At 41.5% G+C, this 26,704-nt stretch overlaps 1 protein-coding gene across 2 annotated transcripts in view; it reads left to right on the top strand.

Annotated features, from left to right (window-relative positions):
* cpn1 (carboxypeptidase N, polypeptide 1) overlaps positions 1 to 10,466 on the top strand; it is a 142,186-nt gene extending 131,720 nt beyond the window's left edge. For both annotated transcript variants that reach the window (XM_035744510.1, XM_035744491.1), the window contains 2 exons: positions 9,213 to 9,331; positions 9,919 to 10,466. In XM_035744510.1, the coding sequence (XP_035600403.1) occupies positions 9,213 to 9,331; positions 9,919 to 10,017 (218 nt within the window). In that variant the 3' untranslated portion in view covers positions 10,018 to 10,466. The remainder of the gene's footprint in view (positions 1 to 9,212; positions 9,332 to 9,918) is intronic.
* The last annotated feature ends 16,238 nt before the right edge of the window (positions 10,467 to 26,704 follow it).

Here is a 26,704-nt window from a genome sequence, read left to right as displayed (position 1 = left end):
GGGGGGTCTCTGGCTATCTGTCGGCCATTGCCAAGCTGATCTGGCACCTTTGATCCTCACCAAGGAGAGAGAGTCATGACAGATGATTTTTACTCACTGGGCTTCAGCACTTGGCAGTCCCGTTCTGTGAGCTTGTGTGGCCTACCACTTTGAGGCTGAACCATTGTGGCTTCGAGACGTTTCAACTTCACAATAACAGCACTTACAGTTGACCGGGGCAGCTCTAGCAGGGCAGAAATTTGATTAACTGACTTGTTGGAACGATGGCATCCTACGACAGTGCCACATTGAAAGTCACAGAGCTCTTCAGTAAGGCCATTCTACTGTCAATGTTTGTCTATAAAGATTGTATACACCTGTCAGCAATGGTTGTAGCTCAAATAGCAGAATTCACTCATTTGAAGTAGTGTCCACATACTTTGTATATATAGTGTATATATACAGTACCAGCCAAACGTTTGGACTCATTCTAGGGTTTTTGAGTGGCCAGAAAAAAAGCCATTGCTTAAAGATAAAAATAAGCAAAAGCATGTGACTAAGCTAAATAAAAATAAACTATACTATGAAACAAAGATAAATGATATAAAGAATGACAGTAAAAAGCTTTGGAGCACCATAAATTAAATTTTTTGGGAAAATGCCAACTCGACTGCATCATTCATTGAATCGGATGGCTCATTTATCACAAAACACACTGATATTGCCAACTACTTCAATTACCTTTTCATTGGCAAGATCAACAAACTTAGGGATGACATGCCAGCAACAAACGCTGACACTACACATCCGAGTATATCTGACCAAATTATGAAAGACAAGAATTGTACTTTTAAATTCCATAAAGTCAATGTGGAAGAGGTGAAACAATTATTGTTGTCTATCAACAATGACAAGCCATCAGGGTCTGAAAATCATGGTGGGAAGAATACTGAGGATAATAGTGGACGATATTGCCACTCCTATTTGCCACATCTTCAATTTAAGCCTACTAGAAAGTGTGTGCCCTCAGGCCTTGAGGGAAGCTAAAGTCATTCCTCTACCCAAGAATAGTAAAGCGCCCCTTACTGGCACAAATAGCCGACCAATCAGCCTGTTTCCAACCCCTAGTAAACTTCTGGAAGAAAATTGTGTTCGACCAGATACAATGCTATTTCACAGTAAACCAATTGAAAACAGACTTTCAGCACACATTTAGGGAAGGACACTCAACAAGCACAGCACTTACACACATGACTGTTGATAGGCTGAGAGAAATTGATGATACAATTGTGGGGGCTGTCTTATTAGCTTTTGACATTCTCGATCATAGTCTGCTGCTGGAAAAACGTATGTGTTATGGCTTTACATCCCCTGCTATAATATGGATAAAGAGTTACTTGTCTAACAGAACACAGAGGGTGTTCTTTAATGGAAGCCTCTCAAACATAATCCAGGTGGAAGCAGGAATTCCCCAGGGTAGCTGTTTAGGCCCTTGATTTTTTTCATTCTTTACTAACGACATGCCACTGGCTCTGAGTAAGACTTAAGATGGGGAGAAGTCCGTCCATAATAAAGATCTGCTCTGCCTTCTAAACAACACTATCAACAAGGCAGGTCTTACAGGCCCTGGTTTTGTCGCACCTGGACTACTGTTCAGTCAGGTGCCACAAAGAGGGACATGCGGAAATTGCAGTTGACTCAGAACAGGGCAGCATGGCTGGCCCTTAAAAGTACACGGAGAGCTAACATTAATGACATGCATGTCAATCTCTCATGGCTCAAAGTGGAAGAGAGATTGACTTCCTCATTACTTGTTTTTGTAAGAGGTGTTGATATGTTTAATTCACCGAGCTATCTATTTGAATTACTGGCGCATATTTACCCCAAAAGACATGCCACAAGAGATCGCTTCATAGTCCCCAAGTCCAGAACAGAATTTGGGAGGCGCACAGTACTACATAGAGCCATGACTACATGGAACTCTATTCCACATCAAGTAACTGATACAAGCAGTAAAATTAGATAAAAAACAGATAGAAATACACCTTATGTGAAGCAAAACATACATAGGTACAGACACATGCATACACACACGATAACATACGCACTATACACACACGTACAGTATGGATTTTGTATTGTAGATATGTGGAAGTGGTGGAGTAGGGGCCTGAGGGCACACAGTGTGTTGTGAAACTTGTGAATGTATTGTAATGTTTTAAACATTTTGCTGCACCCCAGGAAGAGCAGAGTTAACTTCTTCAAGATAGGTCTGTACTTCCGGGTTGGAGCGAGCGGTCGCATCGCACTTCGCTCCGCAGGTAGAATAACTTTTTCATTACATTTCATTATAGTACAACGGTTGATTTGTCTAATCTTAGCAATCTCTTCTTAGCTAGCTACATAGCCGTCCTTGTTTCAGAGATAATTGCATAATTATCGTATTTCGTCGCCCTAACGTAGCCTTCACTGCTATTCGCCCAGCAGCTAGCAAACGCTAGCATAAGCCCACAGATTAGCATCACTGTAGTGCTATTCACTCAACTGAACGACTTGATTAGTTTAGTGTTAGCTAGCTACATAGCTGTCTTTGTTTCCAAGATAATTGTGTAGTTTAGAGTGTGTAGTCTTGGAGTGATTATCTTAATTTACCGAGGTTCGCTAGCCAGCTATTTGTCGTCCTTAACGTAGGAGACTCTGCTAGCTAGCCAACAGCTAACAGCTAACAGCTAGCCAACGTCTACTGAATCGAATTCAACAACCCGGTCGCAGTCACAGGTAGTATCACATTTTCATTTCATTTCATTACAGTACAACGGTTTGATTTGTTTGATCGTAGCTAGCTACATAGCTAGCTACATAGCCGTCTTTGTGTCAAAGATAATTGTGTAGTCTAGAGCGATTTTCTAGGTTAGCTAGCCAGCTATTGTTGTTCTTTTAACGCAACGTAACGTAAACAACACTGCTAGCTAGCCAGCTAGCCCCCGAATAGTAGCACTGTAGAAACTATTACACTCAACGGAACAACTTGATTAGTGTAGTGTCAACAACGCAGCTACTGCCAGCTAGCCTACTTCAGCAGTACTGTATCATTTTAATCATTTTAGTCAATAAGATTCTTGCTACGTAAGCTTAACTTTCTGAACATTCGAGACGTATAGTCCACTTGTCATTCCAATCTCCTTGCATTAGCGTAGCCTCTTCTGTAGCCTGTCAACTATGTGTCTGTCTATCCCTGTTCTCTCCTCTCTGCACAGACCATACAAACGCTCCACACCGCGTGGCCGCGGCCACCCTAATCTGGTGGTCCCAGCGCGTACGACCCACGTGGAGTTCCAGGTCTCCGGTAGCCTCTGGAACTGCCGATCTGCGGCCAACAAGGCAGAGTTCATCTCAGCCTATGCCTCCCTCCAGTCCCTCGACTTCTTGGCACTGACGGAAACATGGATCACCACAGATAACACTGCTACTCCTACTGCTCTCTCCTCGTCCGCCCACGTGTTCTCGCACACCCCGAGAGCTTCTGGTCAGCGGGGTGGTGGCACCGGGATCCTCATCTCTCCCAAGTGGTCTTTCTCTCTTCTCCCCTTACCCATCTGTCTATCGCCTCCTTTGAATTCCATGCTGTCACAGTTACCAGCCCTTTCAAGCTTAACATCCTTATCATTTATCGCCCTCCAGGTTCCCTTGGAGAGTTCATCAATGAGCTTGATGCCTTGATAAGCTCCTTTCCTGAGGACGGCTCACCTCTCACAGTTCTGGGCGACTTTAACCTCCCCACGTCTACCTTTGACTCATTCCTCTCTGCCTCCTTCTTTCCACTCCTCTCCTCTTTTGACCTCACCCTCTCACCTTCCCCCCCTACTCACAAGGCAGGCAATACGCTTGACCTCATCTTTACTAGATGCTGTTCTTCCACTAACCTCATTGCAACTCCCCTCCAAGTCTCCGACCACTACCTTGTATCCTTTTCCCTCTCGCTCTCATCCAACACTTCCCACACTGCCCCTACTCGGATGGTATCGCGCCGTCCCAACCTTCGCTCTCTCTCCCCCGCTACTCTCTCCTCTTCCATCCTATCATCTCTTCCCTCTGCTCAAACCTTCTCCAACCTATCTCCTGATTCTGCCTCCTCAACCCTCCTCTCCTCCCTTTCTGCATCCTTTGACTCTCTATGTCCCCTATCCTCCAGGCCGGCTCGGTCCTCCCCAAAATAGCATGATCAAACCACAACAAACCTGCCAAGAGTGTGTGTGTTGACAGAAGTTACTTCTCTACCTTCTCAAACCTGATTCGTAGTATAGGGCCCAGGACGAAGCCCTCTCTGTTGCCAACTGCGCTGTCCCACCACTATAGCACTGTGCTCCCAGTTCATCCCCAACAAGCTTATCGCTTTGTCTGTGAATACACACACACACACACACACACACACACACACACACACACACACACACACACACACACACACACACACACACACACACACACACACACACACACACACACACACAGGGAGAGAGAGGAAAGAGACAGAGGAAACAACACTAACAATATCTACTACTGTATCTGCAAATAATTAAAGCTGCAATATGTCATTTTTTTGGGCGACCCGACAAATTTCTATGCTTAACATTTTTAGGAATAGTTTTTGCATCTTTTTGTACACCAGATTCAAGCAGCTATATTATATTTTTGGTTAAGAAAAATACATTTCACAGCGTTTTAGATGGTACAATTTTCAGCTACACAATATTTGCTTAGCAACCAGGAAATGGAAGAACGATTTCTGCATAAAGCATCTTTAACACTTTAAATTATATACTGAATGACTACCAAGTACTTACAGTTGAAGTCGGAAGTTTACATACACTTAGGTTGGAGTCATTACAACTAGTTTTTCAACCACTCCACAAATTTCTTGTTAACAAACTAGTTTTGGCAAGTCGGTTGGGACATCTACTTTGTGCATGACACAAGTAATTTTTCCAACAATTGTACAGACAGATTATTTCACAGAGACAGAGAACCACACGACTTTACCAAGTTTGTATTTTTATCTGTTTTAAAACAAATGGAAAAAAAGTTCAGAAATAAAGATAAATCTGCAACGGGATTTTACATTTCAGGGGGCCAAACTCCAACAACTTCCTGACACACACTGTATCACAATTCCAGTGGGTCAGAGGTTTACAATCAGAAGTTTACATGTATCCGGTGCCTGCTCCACGCACCAGGCTTACAGTTACATCTCCCCAGTCCGGTGAGACCTGTTCCGGTTCCACGTACCAGGCCTCCAGTATGTCTCCCCAGCCTGGTAAGCCCTGTGGCAGCTCTACGCACCAGGCTTCCAGTACGTCTCCTCAGTCCGGTGAGACCTGTTCCGGCTCCACGTTCGAAGCCTCCAGTGATGATCCATGGCCCGAAGCCTCCAGTGATGATCCGTGGTATGGAGCCTCCAGTCATGATCCATGGCCCGGAGCCTGCAGTGAGGATCCATGGCACGAAGCCTCCAGCGTTGATCCGCGGTCCGGAGCCTCCAGTGACGTTCCCCTGTCCGGAGCCTCCAGCGACGGTCTCCTGTACTGAGCCTCAAGCGACGTTCTCCAGTCCGGAGCCTCCAGCGATGGTCCCTAGTCCGGAGCCTCCAGAGACGGTCCCCAGTCCGGAGCCTGCAGCGACGATCCCCAGTCTGGAGCCTGCAGCGACTGTCCTCAGTTCGGAGCCTCCAGCGATGATCGGTGGTCTGGTTCCGCCTGAGATGATCTGTGGCTTGGTTCCTCCAGTGAAGGGCCATGCACCAGGGCCGCCACCAAAGCGAAGGGATCTGCGGGTGGAGGGGGGACTACCTCCCGCACCGGAGCCGCCGCCGTGAAGAGATGCCCACCCGGACCCTCCCCTTTAGAGTCAGGTTTTGCGGCCAGAGTCCGCACCTTCTCTATTTAGGTTAGGCCAGGGTGTGACTAGGGTGGGCATTCTAGTTTCTTTATTTCTATGTTTTCTATTTCTTTGTTTTTGGCCGAGTGTGGTTCCCAATCAGAGGCAGCTGTCTATCGTTGTCTCTGATAGGGAATCATACTTAGGTATCCTTTTCCCCACCTGTGTTTGGTGGGTAGTTGTTTTCTGTTTAGTGTCTGCACCTGACAGGACTGTTTCAGTTTTCCCTCTTTGTTATTTTGTTCGAGTGTTTTGAGTATTACATTTATCATGAACACTTACCAGGCTGCGTTTTGGTCCATGCATTCCAACAAGAGCCGTGACACATAATAAACATTCATAAAAGATACAATTGAAAACTACACACAAATACTACTACACAAATATTCCACTTCCTGGATGGATTTTCTTCAGGTTTTCGCCTGCCATATGTTAACAGTTTTGGAAACTTTAGAGTGTTTTCTATCCAAATCTCCAATTATATGCAAATCCTAGCTTCTGGGCCTGAGTAACAGGCAGTTTACTTTGGGCACGCTTCTCATTCAGATGTCGAAATACTGCCCCCAAGCCATATAAGCACCTTCAAACAGAGGCAGAAATTCTTAATGTAACTGCTACTCACGTACAAGCATTGGGCCACTTAGTTGGGAAAGAGCCAGGTTGGGTTATTGATGCAGAGTTATTGATGCTGGGTTATTGAGATATGATCCAGTGGGTCAGATTTGAAGAATGGGGGCGTGGCTTGCAGGTAGTTATTTCTGGCCACCTGTGAGAGTAAACGTCATTCCTGTTCATCTGTTCTGCTGTATAGTTATCACATGTTATTGTTGAACACTGCTGGTTTAGAGGCTTCATGAGGCTTATAGATGTCCTACTATGTAGAAAATAGCAAAAATAAACAAAAACCCTGAAATTAGTAGGTGTGTCCAAACATTTGACTGGTACTGTGTATATATAGTAGAATAATGAATATTCAAAACTATGAAATAACACATATGAAATTAAGTAGTAACCAAAAAAGTGTAAAACAAAAAAATATATATTCTACATTCTTCAAAGTAGCCACCCTTTGCCTTGATGACAGCTTTGCACACTCTTAGCATTCTCTCAACCAGCTTCATGAGGTAGTCACCTGGAATGCATTTCAGTGAACAGGTGTGCCTTGTTAAAAGGTAATTTGTAGAATTTCTTTCCTTAATGTGTTTGAGTCAATCAGTTGCGTAGGGATGGTATCCAGAAGATGGCAAATATTGAGGCAAATACATTGCAAATACAGCTAGAATAAGCAAAGAGAAATGACAGTCCATCATTACTTTAAGACATGAAGGTCAGTCAATCCGGAAACTTTAAAGAACTTTGAAAGTTTCTTCAAGTGCATTCGCAAAAACCATCAAGCGCTATGATGAAACTGGCCCTCATGAGGACCGCCACAGGAAAGGAATATCCAGAGTTACCTCTACTGCAGAGGTTAAGGTCATTAGAGTTACCAGTCTCAGAAATTACGGGACAAATAAATGCTTCACAGAGTTCAAGTAAAAGATAGATCTCAACATCAGCTGTCTGAGGAGACTGTGTGAATCAGACCTTCATGGTCGAATTGCTGCAAAGAAACCACTACACCAATAATAATAATAAGAGACTTGATTGGGCCAAGAAACACGAGCAATGGACATTAAACCAGTGGAAATCTGTCCTTTGGTCTGATGAGTAGGTGAACAGATTATCTCCACATGTGTGGTTCCCACCGTGAAGCATAGAGGAGGTGTGATGGTGTGGGGGTGCTTAGCTGGTGACGCTGTAGGTGATATATTTAGAATTCAATGCACACTTAACCAGCATGGCTACCACATCATTCTGCAGCGATACACAATCCCATCTGATACACAATCCCATCTGGTTTGCGCGAAGTGGGACTATCATGTGTTTTTCAACAGGACAATGACCCAAAACACACCTCCAGTCTGTGTAAGAGCTATTTGACCAAGGAGAGTGCTGCATCAGATGAACTGGTCTCCACAACCACCCATCCTCAACCCAATTGAGGTGGTTTTGGATGAGTTGAACCACAGAGTGAAGGAAAAGCATCCAACAAGTGCTCAGTATATGTAGGAACTCATTACAGCTGAAGCAGGTTGAGAGAATGCCAAGAGTGTGCAAAGCTGTCATCAAGGCAAAGGGTGGCTACTTTGAAGAATATAAAGTATATTTTCATTTGTTTAACACTTTTTTGGTTAGTACATAGTTTTTATTTTCTACAATGTAGAAAACAAAAAAATAAAGAAAATAACTCTTGAATGAGTAGGTGTGTCCAAACTTTTGACTGGTACTGTATATAAATATATTTGTTGGAGGGGGTAGATCAATTTTAATATTTCAGATAGATTGTGGCTTCTATCAATGTAATTGTCTGCATAATTCCATCCCCATATTTTTTTTGCCTCCTGAAAATAATCTAAGGATTATATTCAAAAAGAGCCTGCTGCTTGGCTAACCCAGCGTGAAAGTGGGAAAAAAAGCTAATTATGGTTATATGTTGGGTTATTCACACAACCCAACTGGCTAGGTCAACTGGCTAGGTCAAGCTAACCCAGTGTGTGTTCTGTCCAATATTTATCTTGCACTGGGTTACCAAATATCCCAACTTGGCTTGTTTTTAACGCCTTCTTTTTTAGAGTGCAGCGTTTTAGAGTGTCATAACAACCACATTATATAAAATTAAAAACAATTTCCAAATGTAAAAATAAATAAGAAGCATTCTAGCAATCCTAGCAGTCAATTTGCTTACTCTAGAATAATCATTTGCGGAGGACGAGGGATGGACAGGATGGCTCTTTTTGAAAAACGAGCTAACACCCGAATATGGAGTAAAGATTTTGAGTAAACCTGCAGTGTCTACACTACTTTTGATCTAACAGGGCATTCTCCATAATAACCACATATTTTGAGGACAAATTCAAGTAGGACCTAATTATTTTTTATTGCTCCTGGTAACTAGGGTACGGCCATACTGAGATTCATGAACGGCGATGAAATCGTGTACAGTATATGATGTGTATCATTGTCTGTCAAAAGTTCAGCTCATCTCAATTTTTGCAGATGAGTTGCAGACATTGTCGGACAATCATCTCCGTTGTCATTCTGGCAACAGATGATTGCCATTGAAAAAGCATTGGTTCCATCCACAATTTTTGTACACAAAATCTCAATGTGGCCATACCCTTAGTTCAGGCTGTCATGGCAGCCACAAGTTGTTGTATTTTTCAGGAGTGTACACTGAACCTATGTTACTTGTCTTTGAGGTGTGGATGGAGACTACTTCAGATTGCTGTTACCAGGCACCTACACTGTGACAGCATCAACATCAGGATACTTGCCCTCTACCAGCACGGTGACAGTGGGACCTGCTGAGGCTATACAGGTAAGACTGTGTGTGAGAGGAGAATGAGAGTTTATTCAAATGTTAGGCATGATATCAGCCTTAAAACAATTTTTGTTTAAAGAGTTCGTCCTGTACTTTTGTACACTTTTTAGCCAGTAGATCTGAAAGTTTAACTCACAAGTCAAAAATGGTCCCCGAAAATGGAGTACTACATCACATATTTGCAGATGCTGTATGTGCACCACGTCATTGATCTCTCTGTCTGACTCTGCTGTGTGGGTATCTTGCTAGCTGTCACTCAAATGGCAGGGGGCTGAAGCTCATTGGCTAGAACTCGAATTGCTAGGGGGCTGGCCCATGTGGAGGAAAATGTAGGGAAAATTGTGCTGCACAGCTTCCAGTGAACAGTAACTTTCAAACTAGGGATTTTGTGGCTAATTGAGGAAAAACAGTAAATCTGCTCATAGATTATGCATATATGAACGACACATTGACACATCCAGACCAAAGCGGGTGGTTTTTAAAAAACTTACTAGTTGTCAAATTTCCGGGGGATGTCTTTAATTTCATTTGGTTTTGCAAGTCTGTCTCTCAAATTCAATGTTCTATTTTCTTACTCATTGCAGTTGCACTTTTACCTGAAAGTGGCACCAAAAGACACAAATCTGACACAGTCCCACCACAGCAAGAAAAACCTCTCCTCAGCTAAGGTGGGCCCAAGATGAGACATGGGTGTGAGATAAACAAAGAACACGCCCACATGTCCACGCAGAGGGAACAATTGACTATGTGTAATAAATGTCACTTAAAGATACACCTATTTTGTAAGCCTGATTTACTTCTGATTTGTACTGTATGAGCGCTATAATTTTGTGATTTTCAAGGACAGTTTTCATGTTCACATTTTGAGTAAAAAGAATACATAGATTTCCAGTAATTTCATGAAATGAATCAACAATAAAAGGTGGTAAATGCTTTACTTTAATTATTAGTCATTGAAATTGATGTGCAAAAATATCTATATAGCAGCATAGCGCATCATTTCAATACTATAAAGATAAACAATTATTTAAAGATAAAAATAAAAATGAATTGTTGAAACAATTGGTTTTATGAAATATGATATCTTATATTGTGATACTAGCTTTAATTAATTAAAGGAATACTACACTCATGTCGGCTAATTCCTATGATTTACAATATAAAAAATAGGACAATATTTTTTGTGAACAAATGTTTCTTTTCATCGTTGTAATAAGTTTGGAAGCAACATGTGAAAATCACTGTGGAAATTAGTGAAGGGAAGTTTGGCTCTTTTTTACTGCCTTTTTAAAGCTGCAATATGTAACTTTTTGGGCAACCTGACCAAATTCACATAGAAATGTGTGTTATAGATCTGTCATTCTCATTCTAAGCAAGTCTAAGAAGGGGTAGACAGCACTATTTCTTTGCTTCGTTCTCAGGTTTTGTTTTCGCATCTTTTACTTTCGTTTTTGTACACCAGCTTACACCACCAATATTTTTGGTATGGAAAGGTTATTTCACAGCAATTTAGATGGTACAATGATTCTCTACAATAGTGTAAAGGCCGTTGGAGGAAGAAGGTGAGGACCAAGGTGCAGCGGGGTACGTGTTCGGCATTTTATTAAATATAACTGAACACTAAATACAAAGTAGCAAAAGGCACAACCGAAACAGCTCCGTCAGATGCAACACACACTAAACAGCAAATAACACCCCACAAACCATAGTGGGAAAATAGGCTGCCTAAGTATGGTTCTCAATCAGAGACAACGATTGCCAGCTGCCTCTGATTGGGAACCATACCAGGCCAAACACATAGAAATAGAAAACATAGAACACAAAACATAGAATGCCCACCCCAACTCACGCCCTGACCAAACTAAAATAGAGACATAAAAAAATGAACTCAGGTCAGGACGTGACAAATATACTTGCTTGTTTCATAACATAAACTGAAATTAGGCCAACTATTAGAATTTTAGCAACCAGGAAATTGCATAGAGATTTCTGCAAAGTGCATCTTTAATTTGTTCAGTCAAAACATTTCAATTTCTTTATTTCATTTGATTCAGTAATGCCCAGAGTAAGCAGAACCCCTACAGGCAAATGATGAACTAAAAACTCAAAAGAATTATGATTTTTCAAGCCCTTCGTTCAGCATAGGGGGCTTATTGGAGCTGTCAATTGTGACTGAGACTTATACAAGTGTGCTTCAAACAATGTACATTTGTGATTGCTAGGCATAAGAATATAATTATTTATTGATAACTTTGAAGAAGGATTAGTTTGGGCCGCAACTGGACTAGATTGTGAACGACTCTTGGCTGAATGCAATTGCGTGACCGCCGCGATAGCACAGATACACTACATGTTCAAAAGTACGTGGAGACCTGCTCGTTGAACATCTCAATCCAAAATCAATCAACAGCCTCCACTCTTCTGCGAAGGCTTTCCACCAGATATTGGTACATTGCTAGGTGGACTTGCTTCCATTCAGCCACAAGAGCATTAGTGAGGATGGGCAATGATGTTGGGCGATTAGACCTGGCTCGCTGTCGGCATTCTAATTCATTCCAAAGGTGTTCGATGGGGTTGAGGTCAGTGCTCTGTGCAGGCCCGTCAAGTTCTTCCACACCGATCTCGACAAACCATTAATGTATGGACCTTGCTTTGTGCATTGGGCATTGTCATGCTGAAACAGGAAAGGGCCTTCCCAAACTGTTGTCACAAAGTTGGAAGCACAGAATAATCTAGAATGTCATTCTATGTTGTAGCGTCAAGATTTCCCTTCACTGGAAATAAGGGGCCTAGCCCGAACCATGAAAAACAGCCCCAGACTATTATTCCTCCACCAAACTTTACAGTTGACACTATGAATTCGGGAAGGTAGCATTCTACTGGCATCCGTCAAACTCAGATTTGTCCGTCGGACTGCCAGATGGTGAAGCGTGATTCATCATTCCAGAGAATGCGTTTTCAATGGCGACCACTGGTCCTAGTGTCAACGGCATGATGAACTTTACCAAGTACCAGGACATTTTAGCCAAAAACCTGGTTGCCTCTTCCGAAACTTGGCTGCAAGTGGATCTTCCAGCAATACAATAACCCCAAGCACATATCAAAATCCACAAAGAAATGGTTAATTGACCACAAAATATCTTTCTCTGAGCAATTGTATTAGTATAATCTAATCAGATGTTCTATGTGTTGTTGTTGCAAACAATGTAGCTCTGTATTTATATTATTTCTTTTTTGCTAATCTTTATCAAGGGTGCCAATAATTTTGGATCCACGGTACTTGATCACATCCTATGCTGAAAACCCTCTCCAGGAAACCTTCACGAGGCACAATGATCTTTGCTGTGAGACAAGAACAGCTAGCCTAACGCTTAAGAGCATTGGACCAGTAAAAGAATGGTCGCCGGTTCAAATCCCTGAGCCGACTAGGTGAAACATCTGCCAATGAGCCCTTGAGCAAGGCATTTACCCCTAATTGCTCCTGTAAGTCGCTCTGGATAAAGGTGTCTGTTAATTGAAGAAAAAAAAACATCAGTAACTGTGCATGGCATTGATCGACCTGACCAAAGCCTTTGATTCAATCAGTTGAGATGTGCTCTGAGAAATCCTTGGGTGCCCTGACAAGCTCAAAACAATCACCAAAGAGTCTGGGACTCAACCTGAAAATACAGAAAAAAAGGTGCTCCAACACCAGCACGGCCTTTGGAAAACTGACAAAATATGTGTTAAAAAAAGCATGACCTCGGGACCAACACAAAACTTGTAGTGTAAAAGGCTGTCATAATACCAACTATCTCAATGGCTGTGAGACAGGGGTGACATACAGAAGGGCACCTTCAAAAACTGGAGTGTCAGCAGCAAAAGATCTTAAGGAAGATACAGGAGGGAGGATCGACAGACCAACATCAGCATCCTGACACAGGCCAACGTCCCCAGCATAGAATCCCAAATCATCTGGCACCAACTTCAATGGACAGAACACTGTCTGCATGCCCGGCTCAAAGCTGCAAAAAACAACTGGCAGAGGCAAAAATAATGCAAGTTGGATAAAAGAAGGGGCACAAAGACAACATTACAACCAACCTCAAGAAATGCAACATAAACACAACATTCTGGGAACTCCACGCCACAAACAGAGGCACCTGGCGACAAGCTACATCAGACTACGACCACATCCGCATCACTCTGGCAATGAAAAACAACAGAAGCGCAGACCAATTCACAAATAAACTCACTCCCCTCCCCTCCAACCTCACTTGCAGTATCCATGGACCGGTCTGTGGCTCCAGGATCGACCTGCTCAGCCACAGCAGGATCTAAAACAAGCAGGGTTCTGCCCTATATTCCATCAACCTATGTTCCCTCAACCCTATGTTTTTCCTTCAGTACCCACTGAACCTTGGCACAAATGCTTATTGTTATAAGGTACATAAACATGTAAGGGTATATATGAAGAGTTTAGTTCCAAAACGCTATATCCACACATTTGTCTTTTTTTCATCAGAACTGATTGCTTATGGGTACCTTCAGGTGTGTGTAAAATATTGCTGTTCTCTGGTTTTCATTTCATAGATTTTATGTTTATTAAAATGAGTTTTGTTGCAAAACTCTACATATACATTGTTTAGCTGGAATGGAATGTTCATATCCTGTGGTATGTGGTTGTCTCATCTAGCTATCTTAAGATGAATGCATTCACTGTAAGTCGCTCTGGATAAGAGCATCTGCTAAATGACAAATGTCAAATGTAAATATTTTACATACAGATCTCATATTACTGTATTGATGCATTGTTTAGATTCATTTTTTTAAATATTGAGCTCACAAATGTAGCATTTGTACAGTTCTTTATTAAAAATGTTGTTATTTCTCACATTTGACTGTGTTAAACCTAGCAGTACTATTTATTCCTCTGATAGTGAGGCGGGAAACTGCCAAAATAATGGAAACATTTTGGTAAATGAGGGATACAAAGTATATTGAAAGCAGGTGCTTGCACACAGTGTGTTTGCTGAGTTAATTAAGCAGTTAACATCACATCATGCTTAGGGTCATGTTTGAAAATGCTGGTCAGGCCTTTTTGGGGTTACCATGGCTATGCACCCCCATAGGAGGGGGACATACACAGATCTGAATACTTGCTATGCCCCCCGCAGGGCATGAGTTGTCACTTAAAACTTCTTACGAATAGGCGGGACAGTTACGTCCCACTTGGGCAAAAAACAGGGAAAATGCAGCGCGGCAAATAAAAAAAAATGATATAAAATCAAACTTTCATTAAATCACACTAAATCAAGATACTCAATTAAAGCTACACTCGTTGCCAGCATGTCAGATTTTTAAAATGCTTTTCGGCGAAAGCATAAGAAGCTATTATCTGATGATAGCACCAGCATTAAACAAAGAGGGTAGCATATTTCAACCCTGCAGGCGCTACACAAAACGCAGAAATAAAATATAAAACATGCTTTACCTTTGACAAACTTCTTTTGTTGGCACTCCAATAAGTCCCATAAACATCACAATTGGTCCTTTTGTTCGATTAAAAAACAGCTTTCAAAATGCACAACGTCACTACAAAATATTTTTAAAGTTGCCTATAAACTTTGCCAAAATATTTCAAACTACTTTTCTAATACAACTTTAGGTATTTTTAAACGTTAATAATCAATCAAATTGTAGACGGGGCAATCTGTTTTCAATACATGAATGAAAACAGTGTTACCCAGTTCCTAGTTGGCCTACTTCTTCATTGCACAAAGAATAACCTCAATCAAATTCCAAAGACTCGTGACATCCAGTGGAAGCGGTAGGAAGTGAAAACCAGTTCCTAAGAAACATAGTTTTCCAATGAGAACTCACTGAACAGAGACCTCAAAACTAAAAATTCTGAACGGTTAGTCCTCGGGGTTTTGCCTGCTACTTAAATTCTGTTATACTCACAGACATGATTCAAACAGTTTTAGAAACTTCAGTGTTTTCTTTCCAAATCTATGAATAATATACATATCTTATATTCTTGGCACGAGTAGCAGGAAGTTCAAATTGGGCACGCTATTTATCCAAAAGTGAAAATTCTGCACCCTAGCCCCAAGAGGTTATGAGCATGAAAACTATGTAAACCATATGCCATGGCTGTCTCAGTCACCAGATCTCAACCCAATTGAACATTTATGGGAGATTCTGGAGTGGCGCATGAGACAGTTTTCCACCACCATCAACAAAACACCAAATTATGACATTTATTGTGGAAGAATGGTCTCACATCCCTCCAATAGAGTTCCTGAATGTATGCCAAGGTGCATTGAAGCTGTTGTGGCTTGTGGTGGCCCCAATGCCCTATTAAGACACTTTATGTTGTTGTTTCCTTTATTTTAGCAGTTACCTGTATAGCATTTTCCAACAAAACATTAGTATTTTGTCTCTCTGAAATGAAACTATCAAGTAATACATTTTTAAAAAATTGTTGGCTGATTTCCTCCTCTTCGTCTCAAGAGTAGCAGGGATCGGACCAATACGCAGCGTATTTCATGCTCAACATGTTTTAATGAAAGACGAATAAACGTGACCACTAAACAGTCCTATCTGGTGCAGAGAACACAGAGACAGGAAACAATCACCCACAAAGTACCCACAGAATATGGCTGCCTAAATATGGTTCCCAATCAGAGGCAACGATAGACAGCTGCCTCTAATTGAGAACCAATCTAGGCAACCATAGACATACAAAATACCTAGAATGGATACAGCCCCATAAACATACAAAAACCCCTAGAGATGATAAAAACACATACATCACCACCCTGACCTAACCAAAATAACAAGGAAAACAAAGAATACTAAGGTCAGGGTGTGACACAAATACATGTCTGTCATTGAACAACCCTAAGCCATGATTAGATGATGAAAAACACACCAATTTCTTTCATAAGTTCTTTAAAAGCTCATTTACAGAAATGTCATAAAATGTATATATAGCATTTTGGAATTAAACTCTTCATATGGTACCTACTGAATATTATCCAATAACGATGACATAGACCTTTTGACAATATTACAGCAGAATGCATTTACTGAAATTGATTTATCTTCTCAAGTAATAACAAATGTAATGCTTAATCGGCACAGTTCTATGCACGGTACGAAAACGATGTGTTAGAATAAACATGCATCTGATCTGTTATTGATGGTGCTGCAACAGTGGATCAACTCATCAAAATACTTGTGTACATCAAAGATGTGAAAAAAATATACCCTATATAAAATATATGGGTAACACTTTATGACACGGTCAACAGCTGACGTAACCTGTCATAACATTATTATAACACTGTCATGACAAATATTTAGGCGTGTTTAGACATATTGTAATATTTTATGGCTGGTTATGACACCCACATAAGAGTATCAAAGCCGACAAATCCTACAACACAAGGAAAACCATTCCATTCTACTTAATAATGTTATATAACATTTAAAAAATCTGCCATTTTATTACTGTTGAATTCAATTATCTCCAATTGCAAGGTTAACATCACATTACATCATTTCACAAATAGTTTAATCTTTACTCATTAATTTTATTCAAGAATTAGATGCAAACCCTATAATTGAGAAATATACACATTCATAGATATAGTTATGTGTGTTTCCTGTCCTTCATGAGGTCACCAAATGAAACACACTCAACATAACTGTCACTTTAGTGTCCACGGACCAGTCCCACACTCTCAAAGGTGGACATGTTGTTTAAAACCCCAATGTTGGGGATTAGGAGTTTGGCCAAGTGAAATCCCTCTGTGGTCCCTGGTGTTCTCTCTGTGGTCTCTCTCTCTGTATTACCAGGGGGAGAAAGTCTCCTCCAGGAATTTATGACCTGAGATAACAGAACCTGAGAGTAGGAGAGAGTGAGAGAGAGTGGGAAGCCACGATCTACACCGAGAAAGGGCCACGTCATGACACTGGATAACAATGCCTGATAATGTACATTCAGCAAAAAAAGAAACGTCCTCTCACTGTCAACTGCATTTATTTTCAACATACTTAACATGTGTAAATATTTGATTGAACATAAGATTCAACAACTGAGACATAAACTGAACAAGGTCCACAGACATTTGACTAACAGAAATGGAATAATGTTTCCCTGAACAAAGGGGGGGTTCAAAATCAAAAGTAACAGTCAGTATCTGGCGTGGGCCCCAGCTGCATTAAGTACTGCAGTACTCTCCTCCTCATGGGCTGTGCCAGATTTGCCAGTTCTTGCTGTGAGATGTTACCCCATTCTTCCACCAAGGCACCTGCAAGTTCCTGGACATTTTCTGGGGGGCCCTAGCCCTCACCCTCCGATCCAACAGGTCCAAATGTGCTCAATGGGATTGAGATCCGGGCTCTTCACTGGCCATGGCAGAACACTGACATTCCTGTCTTGCAGGAAATCACGTGCAGAACGAGAAGTATGGCTGGTGGCATTGTCATGCTGGAGGGTCATGTCAGGATGAGCATGCAAGAAGGGTATCACATGAGGGAGGAGGATGTCTTTCCTGTAACACACTGCGTTGAGATTGCCTGCAATGACAACAAGCTCAGTCCGATGATGCTGTCACAGACAATGACGGACCCTCCACCTCCAAATCTATCCTGCTCCAGAGTACAGGCCTCAGTGTAACGCTCATTCCTTCGATGATAAACACAAATCTGACCATCACCCCTGTTGAGACAAAACCGCGACTCGTCAGTGAAGAGAACTTTTTGCCAGTCCTGTCTGGTCCAGCGACGATGGGTTTGTGCCCATAGGCGACGTTGTTGCCGGTGATGTCTGGTGAGGACCTACCTTACAACAGGCCTACAAGCCCTCAGTCCAGCCTCTCTCGGCATATTGCGGACAGTCTGAGTACTGATGGAGGGATTGTGCATTCCTGGTGTAACTCGGGCAGTTGTTGTTGCCATCCTGTACCTGTCCCGCAGGTGTGATGTTCGGATGTACCGATCCTGTGCAGGTGTTGTTACACGTGGTCTGCCACTGCGAGGACGATCAGCTGTCCACCCTGGCTCCCTGTAGCGCTGTCTTAGGCATCTCACATTACGAACATTGCAACCACAGCGGGATGAGCAGGGACCCTGAGCATATTTCTTTTGGTGTTTTTCAGAGAGTCAGTAGAAAGGCCTCTTTCGTGTCCTAGGTTTTCATAACTGTGACCTTAATTGCCTACCGTCTGTATGCTGTTAGTGTCTTAACGATCGTTCCACAGGTGCATGTTCATTAATTGTTTATGGTTCATTGAACAAGCATGGGAAACAGTGTTTAAACCCTTTACAATAAAGATCTGTGAAGTTATTTGGATTTTCACAAATTATCTTTGAAAGACAGGGTCCTGAAAAAGGGAAGTTTTTTGTTGTTGCTGAGTTTATGTGATATCAATAGAGAGGTATACTTTCTGGGTGATTTAAATATTGACTGGCTTTCATCTGGTTGCCCACTCAAGAGAAAGCTTCAAACTGTAACAAGTGCCTGCAACCTGGTTCAGGTTATCAATCAACCTACCAGGGTAGTTACAAACTGTACAGGAATGACATAATCAACATGTATCGATCAGATTTGTACTAATTCTGCAGAAATTTGTTTGAAAGCAGTATCCAAATCCATTGGCTGTAGTGATCACAAATAGTAGCCATATCTAGGAAAAACAAAGTTCCAAAGGCTGGGCCTAATATAGTGTATAAGAGGTTTGTTGTGATTGGAAGCCCATTGTTTAAAGAAACAATGTTTTGACTCGAACCGCATACACATACAGTTGAAGTTGGAAGTTCACATACACTTGGGTTGGAGTCATTAAAACTTGTTTTTCAACCACTCCACAAATTTCTTGTTAGCAAACTATAGTTGTGGCAAGTCAGTTAAGACTTTGTGTATGACACAAATCATTTTTTCCAACAATTGAATCCTACAGACGAAGAACCATATATGTGACATTTACAAAAAAAATTAGATATACATGAACAATCATTATTGGACACCCTTTTTCTATAGTGAACCGGTTTCACAAGCTTTCCACGCGCTAATTAACAATCATCTTAAATTTAAAGATAGGCTCTCGTGGAATAACCATTTATGTGCACCACTCAGAATGGACGGACAAGCGCACAACCTTTCTGTTGCTGATGAAAATCGCAGAAATGTGGGAAAGAAACGTAAAACACAACTAAAAGAATGGAAAGACAGGCAAAGGAAGATCTTACGGGATGCGGGAAAACCCTATACAAATCGTAAGGGTCAAGATATGTGGAAGAACCGTATATCAAACAATCAAGCGAGCTAGCTATAGAGTACAGTAACTAACATGTATGTTGTGGGTTGTCTAATTTGTAACTATAGAGAAAATATATTAGCTAAAGTTCGTTACAAATTAGCTAACATCGTTACAAATGTTATTGCTAGATTATAGAAGAAACATAGCTAGCTACTTTTTCTCCATCCACCGGATGATTCGACATGGCTACAGTAGCTAGTTACACTGTATCCTGCAGGGAAGAGCGTGTTCCACGACGTGCAGAAAGGATTGTGGAAAGTTGACTGATGAGCGCAAGCTGCATCTGTTCAACAGTTTCTACACTGTCCCATACGAGAAACAACAAGCGTTGATTCTCTCCGGCTTAGAACAGGTTAGAAATAAGACAAAACACCTATTATTATAATAGCTATATTGAACACTTGCATAGTTTAACTTTGACAGTAATGATACGTACATTAACGTTAACTCTAAAAGTGCTGTGTTACACAATGGTGCAATGCAAACTCATTCTGTGTATAGATTGTGAGTGTTTTGTAGTTCTATGGTATGTTCACATTGAGGGCTTCATTTTAAATGAGACTAAGATTTCATGACTCAACTTTTAACAAAAGTCATCAGTGCTAAAGTTGATAGACCAACTTTAAATTAACCTCCATACAAATGAATTAACTACATATCGCATTTAAGTTATTTACATGAAGGGCATCTGTACTTGAAAGTACTTAAAACATCATATCAGGTGTTAAAAAAGGACATCTTACAAGTCATGCAAAATGTCACATATACTGTTCTTCCACATTCTTAAAATTAAAACGGCAATAAAAAAAAGTATTTTTTGAAATAACAAAAAAAATATAAATTGTTGTTGGAAGATATGGGTATGGTAAATTATTTGTCAACCATAAAACACCTAATGTGGTACACACAATTAATAAAATAAAAATAACTGATTATCTTAAAATGGAAAAATTGTCACATATATGGTTCTTCGTCTGTAGGATTCAATTGTTTACAGATTATTTCACTTATAATTCACTGTATCACAATTCCAGTGGGTCAGAAGTTTACATACACTAAGTTGACTGTGCCTTTAAACAGAATGGAAAATTCCAAAAAATGATGTCATGGCTTTAGAAGCTTCTGATAGGCTAATTGACATCATTTGAGTCAATTAGAGGTGTACCTGTGGAGGTGTACGAAACTCAGTGCCTCGTTGCTTGACATCATGGGAATATCAAAAGAAATCAGCCAAGACCTCAGAGAAAAAAATTGTAGACCTCCACAAGTTTGGTTCATCCTTGGGAGCAATTTCCAAATGCCTAAAGGTACCACGTTCATCTGTACAAACAATAGTACGCTAGTATAAACACAATGGGACCACGCAGCCGTCATACCGCTCAGGAACGAGACGCATTCTGTCTCCTAGAGATGAACGTACGTTGGTGCGAAAAGTGCAAATCAATCCCAGAACAACAGCAAAGGACCTTGTGAAGATGCTGGAGGAAACAGGTACAAAATTATCTATATCCACAGTAAAATGAGTCCTATGTCGACATAATCTGAAAGGCCGCTCAGCAAGGAAGAAGCCGCAGCTGCAAAACCACCATAAGACAAAGATTGTACTTTTTGTATAAATGTCCTCTGGTCTGATGAAACGAAAATAGAACTCTTTGGCTAGAGACTCTGGGTTCGTCGCACAATTGGCCCAGCATCGTCCGGGTTAGGGAGGGTTTGGCCGGCAGGGATATCCTTGTCTCAACGCGCACTAGCGACTCCTGTGGCAGGCCGGGTGCAGTGCATGCTGACACGGTCGCCAGGTGTACGGTGTTTCCTCCCGACACATTGGTGTGGCTGGCTTCCAGGTTGGATGAGCATTGTGTCAAGGAGCAGTGCGGCTTGGTTGGGTTGTGTTTCAGAGGACGCATGGCTCTCGACCTTCACCTCTCCCGAGTCTGTACGGGAGTTGCAGCGACGTGACAAGACTGTAACTACTACCAATTGGATACCACGAAATTGGGGTGAAAAATACAACAACAACAAAACATTTTAAAATAGATGGCATCATGAGGACGGAAAATATGTGGATATATTGAAGCAACATCTCAAGACATCAGTCAGGAAGTTAAAGCTTGGTCGCAAATGGGTCTTCCAAATGAACTGAAGCATACTTCAAAAGTTGTGTCAAAATGGCTCAAGGACAACAAAGTCAAGGTATTGCAGTGGCCATCAAAAAGCCATGACCTCAATACTGTAGAAAATTTGTGGGCAGAACTGAAAAAGTGTGTGCAAGTAAAGAGGCCTACAAACCTGACTTAGTTACACCAGCTCTGTCAGGAGGAATGGGACAAAATTCATCCAACTTATTGTGGGAAGGCTACCCGAAACATTTGACCCAAGTTAAACAATTTTTATGGTGGTATCCAATTGTTAGTAGCTACGATCTTGTCTCGTCGCTACAACTCCCGTACGGGCTCGGGAGAGACGAAGGTCAAAAGCCATGCTTCCTCCGAAACACAACCTAACCAAGCAGCACTGCTTCTTAACACAGCGCTCATCCAACCCGGAAGCCAGCTGCACCAATGTGTCGGGGGAAACACAGTGCACTTAGAGACCTGGTTAGCGTGCACTGCTCACGGCGCGCCAGATGAAAGAAATAAAGGCTGAAAAAAATAATTATCTCTATTGTTCGGACATTTCACGTTCTTAAAATAAAGTGGTGATCCTAACTGACCTAAAACAGGGAGTTGTTACTGGGATTAAATGTCAGGAATTGTGAAAACTGAGTTTAAATGTATTTGGCTAAGGTGTATGTAAACTTCCGACTTCAACTGTACTTTTTCAGGTTCTTCCAATTAAATGAGACATTTTAAACTTTTCCATAAGTTAGAGCTAGGCAGAATTACTGCCCCCTTTGGTGCCCATAGTAAACAGAAAAAAAATCTGTCCAAAATTGCTAATATATGCATATAATAATTATTATTGAATAGAAAACACTCTAAAGCTTCTAAAACCGTTCAAATTATGTCTGTATGTAAAGCAGAACTCACAGGGCAGCCATTCTCCCAAAGTCCTTCTGTCAGCAGTAAAGTTGGGCCAACTTTGACGTCATCGCTCCCACCCTTCCCAACCAGCTACGGATCTGGGAACAGTTTCTATGTCTTCAGCGCGATGTCTCCTTTCAATGGGGTGTTTCATTGTGAAAATCGCGCACTCTCTCACCCTTTGGCGGGCTAAAACATTCGGGTCACGCGAAAATACATGCACTCTCATGCGCACGTCGCGTCTGGAGATCCCTTTGTTCCAGGAATCATTACACGATGTGAGTTTGTCTGTTCGAGTTGAGAATTGTTTTGCACGTTTAGAACATCCTAAAGCTTGATTCTGCACTTAGTTTGACCAGTTTAGTCGACATGTAATATGTAATTTTGAAGTTTTGATGCGCAACTCCTCGAATTTTGGCTGCATTTCAGCCGGAATTTGTCGCGTTTGATAACCCAAAGACGCAGACTTGAAAGCCAAACGCTGTTTTTGGTAAGTATGACTCCTTGCACGACTTCTGATCGAAGACCATCAAAGGTAAGGGAATATTTATGTGGTAATTTTGTGTTTGTTGACTCCAACATAGCGGAGAAATATTGCTAATGTCTGAGCGCCGTCTCAGATTATTGCCTAGTGAACGAATTCTGTAACGTTAAAAATAAATGTAACACAGCGGTTGCATTAAGAAGCAGTGTATCTTTCTAACTATATGTAGAACATGTATATTTAGTCAAAGTTTATGATGTGTATTGCTGTTATCTGGTGGAGTTATCATAATTTCTCCGGACATTTTAGTAGCATTTTTTGAACATGTCGTCATTGTAAACAGAGATTTATGGATATAAATTGCATATTATTGAAAAAAACATAAATGTACTGTGTAACATGTCCTATTACTGTCAGCTGATGAAGATTTTCAAAAGGTTAGTGAATTATTTTTCTTTTAATCCTGCGTTTGTGATGACATCTTTTGTTCGACAAAATGGCTATTTAAATTAGCTGTGTCTTTGGTGGTGGTTTGACATAAATATGTGCTATGTTTTCGCCATAAAACATTTTAGAAATCTGACTTGGTGGGTAGATAAACACCTTGTTCATCTTTCATTTGAGCTATTGGACTTGTTAATGTGTGGAGGTTAAATATTTCAAAGAATATTTTTGCATTCTGTGCGCCACTGTTTCAGTTGAGCGGGGGGTGGTACCTCTTGGGGAACCTGTACCGTTAACACGTTAATCTAGATGAAGCAACGCTTTCAGGTTAATTAAAGTTAAATTCCCAGATGGCTTATACAGGTATGATTAATCATTAACATTGATTAATCAATTCAATTTGCTTTGGCAAGTTTATTGGTGCCAAACCCCCACAGTACTGATCCAGTATTGACAGAAGGTTCCCATGTGGTTTAAACCCTTAGGGGTAAGTGATCCTGGTGGTGAATGTTTCCTTACATTTGAAATACTGGACGATAATCCAGCTAATCTCAACTGATTGAATAGTATCGTCTCATTCAATTTAAGAAGTTAAATTGTTGAACATAACTTTTCAAATCAAATTGTTTGAGTCACATGGCCTTACAGTTAAATGCTTACTTATCAGCCCCTAACCAACAATGCAGTTTAAAATACATACACTGCTCAAAAAAATAAAGGGAACACTAAAATGACACATCCTAGATCTGAATGAATGAAATATTCTTATTCAAAAAATATCTTTACATAGTTGAATGTGCTGACAACAAAATCACACAAAAATGATCAATGGAAATCAAATGTATCAACCCATGGAGGTCTGGATTTGGAGTCACACTCAAAATTAAAGTGGAAAACCACACTACAAGCTGATCCAACTTTGATGTAATGTCCTTAAAACAAGTCAAAATGAGGCTCAGTAGTGTGTGTGGCCTCCACGTGCCTGTATGATCTCCCTACAACGCCTGGGCATCGCATGGAATAGCCTTCATTTCTCAGAACAAGAATAGACTGACAAGTTTTCGAAGAAAGGTCTTTGTTTCTGGCCATTTTGAGCATGTAATCGAACCCACAAATGCTGATGCTCCAGATACTCAACAAGTCCAAAGAAGGCCAGTTTTATTGCTTCTTAAATTAGCACAAAAGTTTTCAGCTGTGCTAACATAATTGCAAAAGGGTTTTCTAATGATCAATTAGCCTTTTAATATGATAAACTTGGATTAGCTAACACAAAGTGCCATTGTAACACAGGAGTGATTGTTGCTGATAATGGGCCTCTGTATGCCAATGTAGATATTCCATTTTAAAAAGTCAGCTGTTTCCAACTACAATAGTTATTTGCAACATTAACAATGTCTACACTGTATTTCTGATCAATTTGATATTATTTTAATAGACAAAAACAAGGAAACCTTTGAACAGTAGTATATATATAGTATTGAAGTCGGACGTTTACATACACCTTAGCCAAATACATTTAAACTCAGTTTTTCACAATTCCTGAAATTTAATCCCAGTAAAATGTCCCTGTTTTAGGTCAGTTAGGATCACCACTTTATTTTAAATTAGGTCAAATTTTTCAGGTAGCCTTCCACAAGCTTCCCACAATAAGTTGGGTGAATTTTGGCCCATTCCTCCTGACAGAGCTGGTGTAACTGAGTCAGGTTTGTAGGCCTCCTTGCTCGCACACGCTTTTTCAGTTCTGCCCACAAATGTTCTATAGGATTAAGGTCAGGGGTGGTGATAGCAACTCCCATACCTTGATTTTGTTGTCTTTAAGCAATTTTGCCACAACTTTGGAAGTATGCTTGGGGTAATTGTCCATTTGGAAGACCAATATGCGACCAGGATTCAACTTCTTGACATTCTTGAGATGTTGCTTCAATATATCCACGTAATTTTCCATCCTCATGATGCCATCTGTGTTGTTAAGTGCACCAATCCCTCCTGCAGAAAAACACCCCCAGAACATGATGCTAACACCCCTGTGCTTCAAGGTTGGGATGGTGATCTTTGGCTTGCAAGCCTCCTTGTCACGCCTTGGTCATTGTATTTTGTGTTTTCGTTATGTATTTGGTCAGGCCAGGGTGTGACATGGGTTTATGTTAGTGTATTTTCGTATTGGGGTTTGTAGTATTTGGGATCGCGGCTGATTAAGGGTGTTGTATAGGCTTGGCTGCCTGAGGCGGTTCTCAATCAGAGTCAGGTGATTCTCGTTGTCTCTGATTGGGAACCGTATTTAGGTAGCCTGGTTTCGCTTTGTATTTCGTGGGTGATTGTTCCTGTCTCTGTGTAGTTTCACCAGATAGGCTGTAATAGGTTTCACGTTCCGGTTGTTATTTTGTATCGTTATTTCATGTGTCGCCTCTTCCAATAAAGTCATGAGTAACTACCACGCTGCACTTCGGTCCGACTCTCTTTCGACAAACGAAGAACACCGTTACAGAATCACCCACCACACTCGGACCGAGCAGCGTGTTAACAGGCAGCGACAGCTTGAACAGCGAAGGGAGGACGTTATGGACAGCAGAGGCATGGAGTATACGACGTGGGAAGGAATCGACAGGTGGACGGCCGACGCAGAGAGAGCAGAGGCATCCGGAGATAGGAGTCGACGATACGAGGGAACACGGTTGGCAAAGGAACCCCGAAAAGCAGCCCAAACAAATTATTGAGGGGGGGGCTTAAAGAGAGTATGGCTATGCCAGGTTGGAGACCTGCGCAAACTCCCTGTGCTTATCGGGGTGCTAGAGAGACCGGGCAGGCACCGTGTTATGCTATGGAGCGCACAGTGTTTCCAGTGCGGGTGCATAGCCCGGTGCGGCACATACCAGCCCTTCGTATTGGCCGGGCTAGAGTGGGCATCGAGCCAGGTAAGGTTGGGCAGGCTCGGTGCTCAAGAGCTCCAGTGCGCCTGCACGGTCCGGTCTATCCAGAGCCAACTCTCCTTGTTTATCGTGAGGAGCCAAGGAGGAGACCTGAACCAGAGCCGGTGTTAGAGGTGAGCGAAGCAGAGACTGTGAAGGAGTTAATGGGGAAGGTGGAGTGGAGAGTAATGAGGGAGTTGCTA

The sequence above is a fragment of the Oncorhynchus keta genome, chromosome 3, assembly GCF_023373465.1.
Source record: "Oncorhynchus keta strain PuntledgeMale-10-30-2019 chromosome 3, Oket_V2, whole genome shotgun sequence".
Lineage (NCBI taxonomy): Eukaryota > Metazoa > Chordata > Actinopteri > Salmoniformes > Salmonidae > Oncorhynchus > Oncorhynchus keta.
Note: the sequence above shows the minus strand (reverse complement) of the source record. Positions and strands in the feature narration are given on the sequence as shown.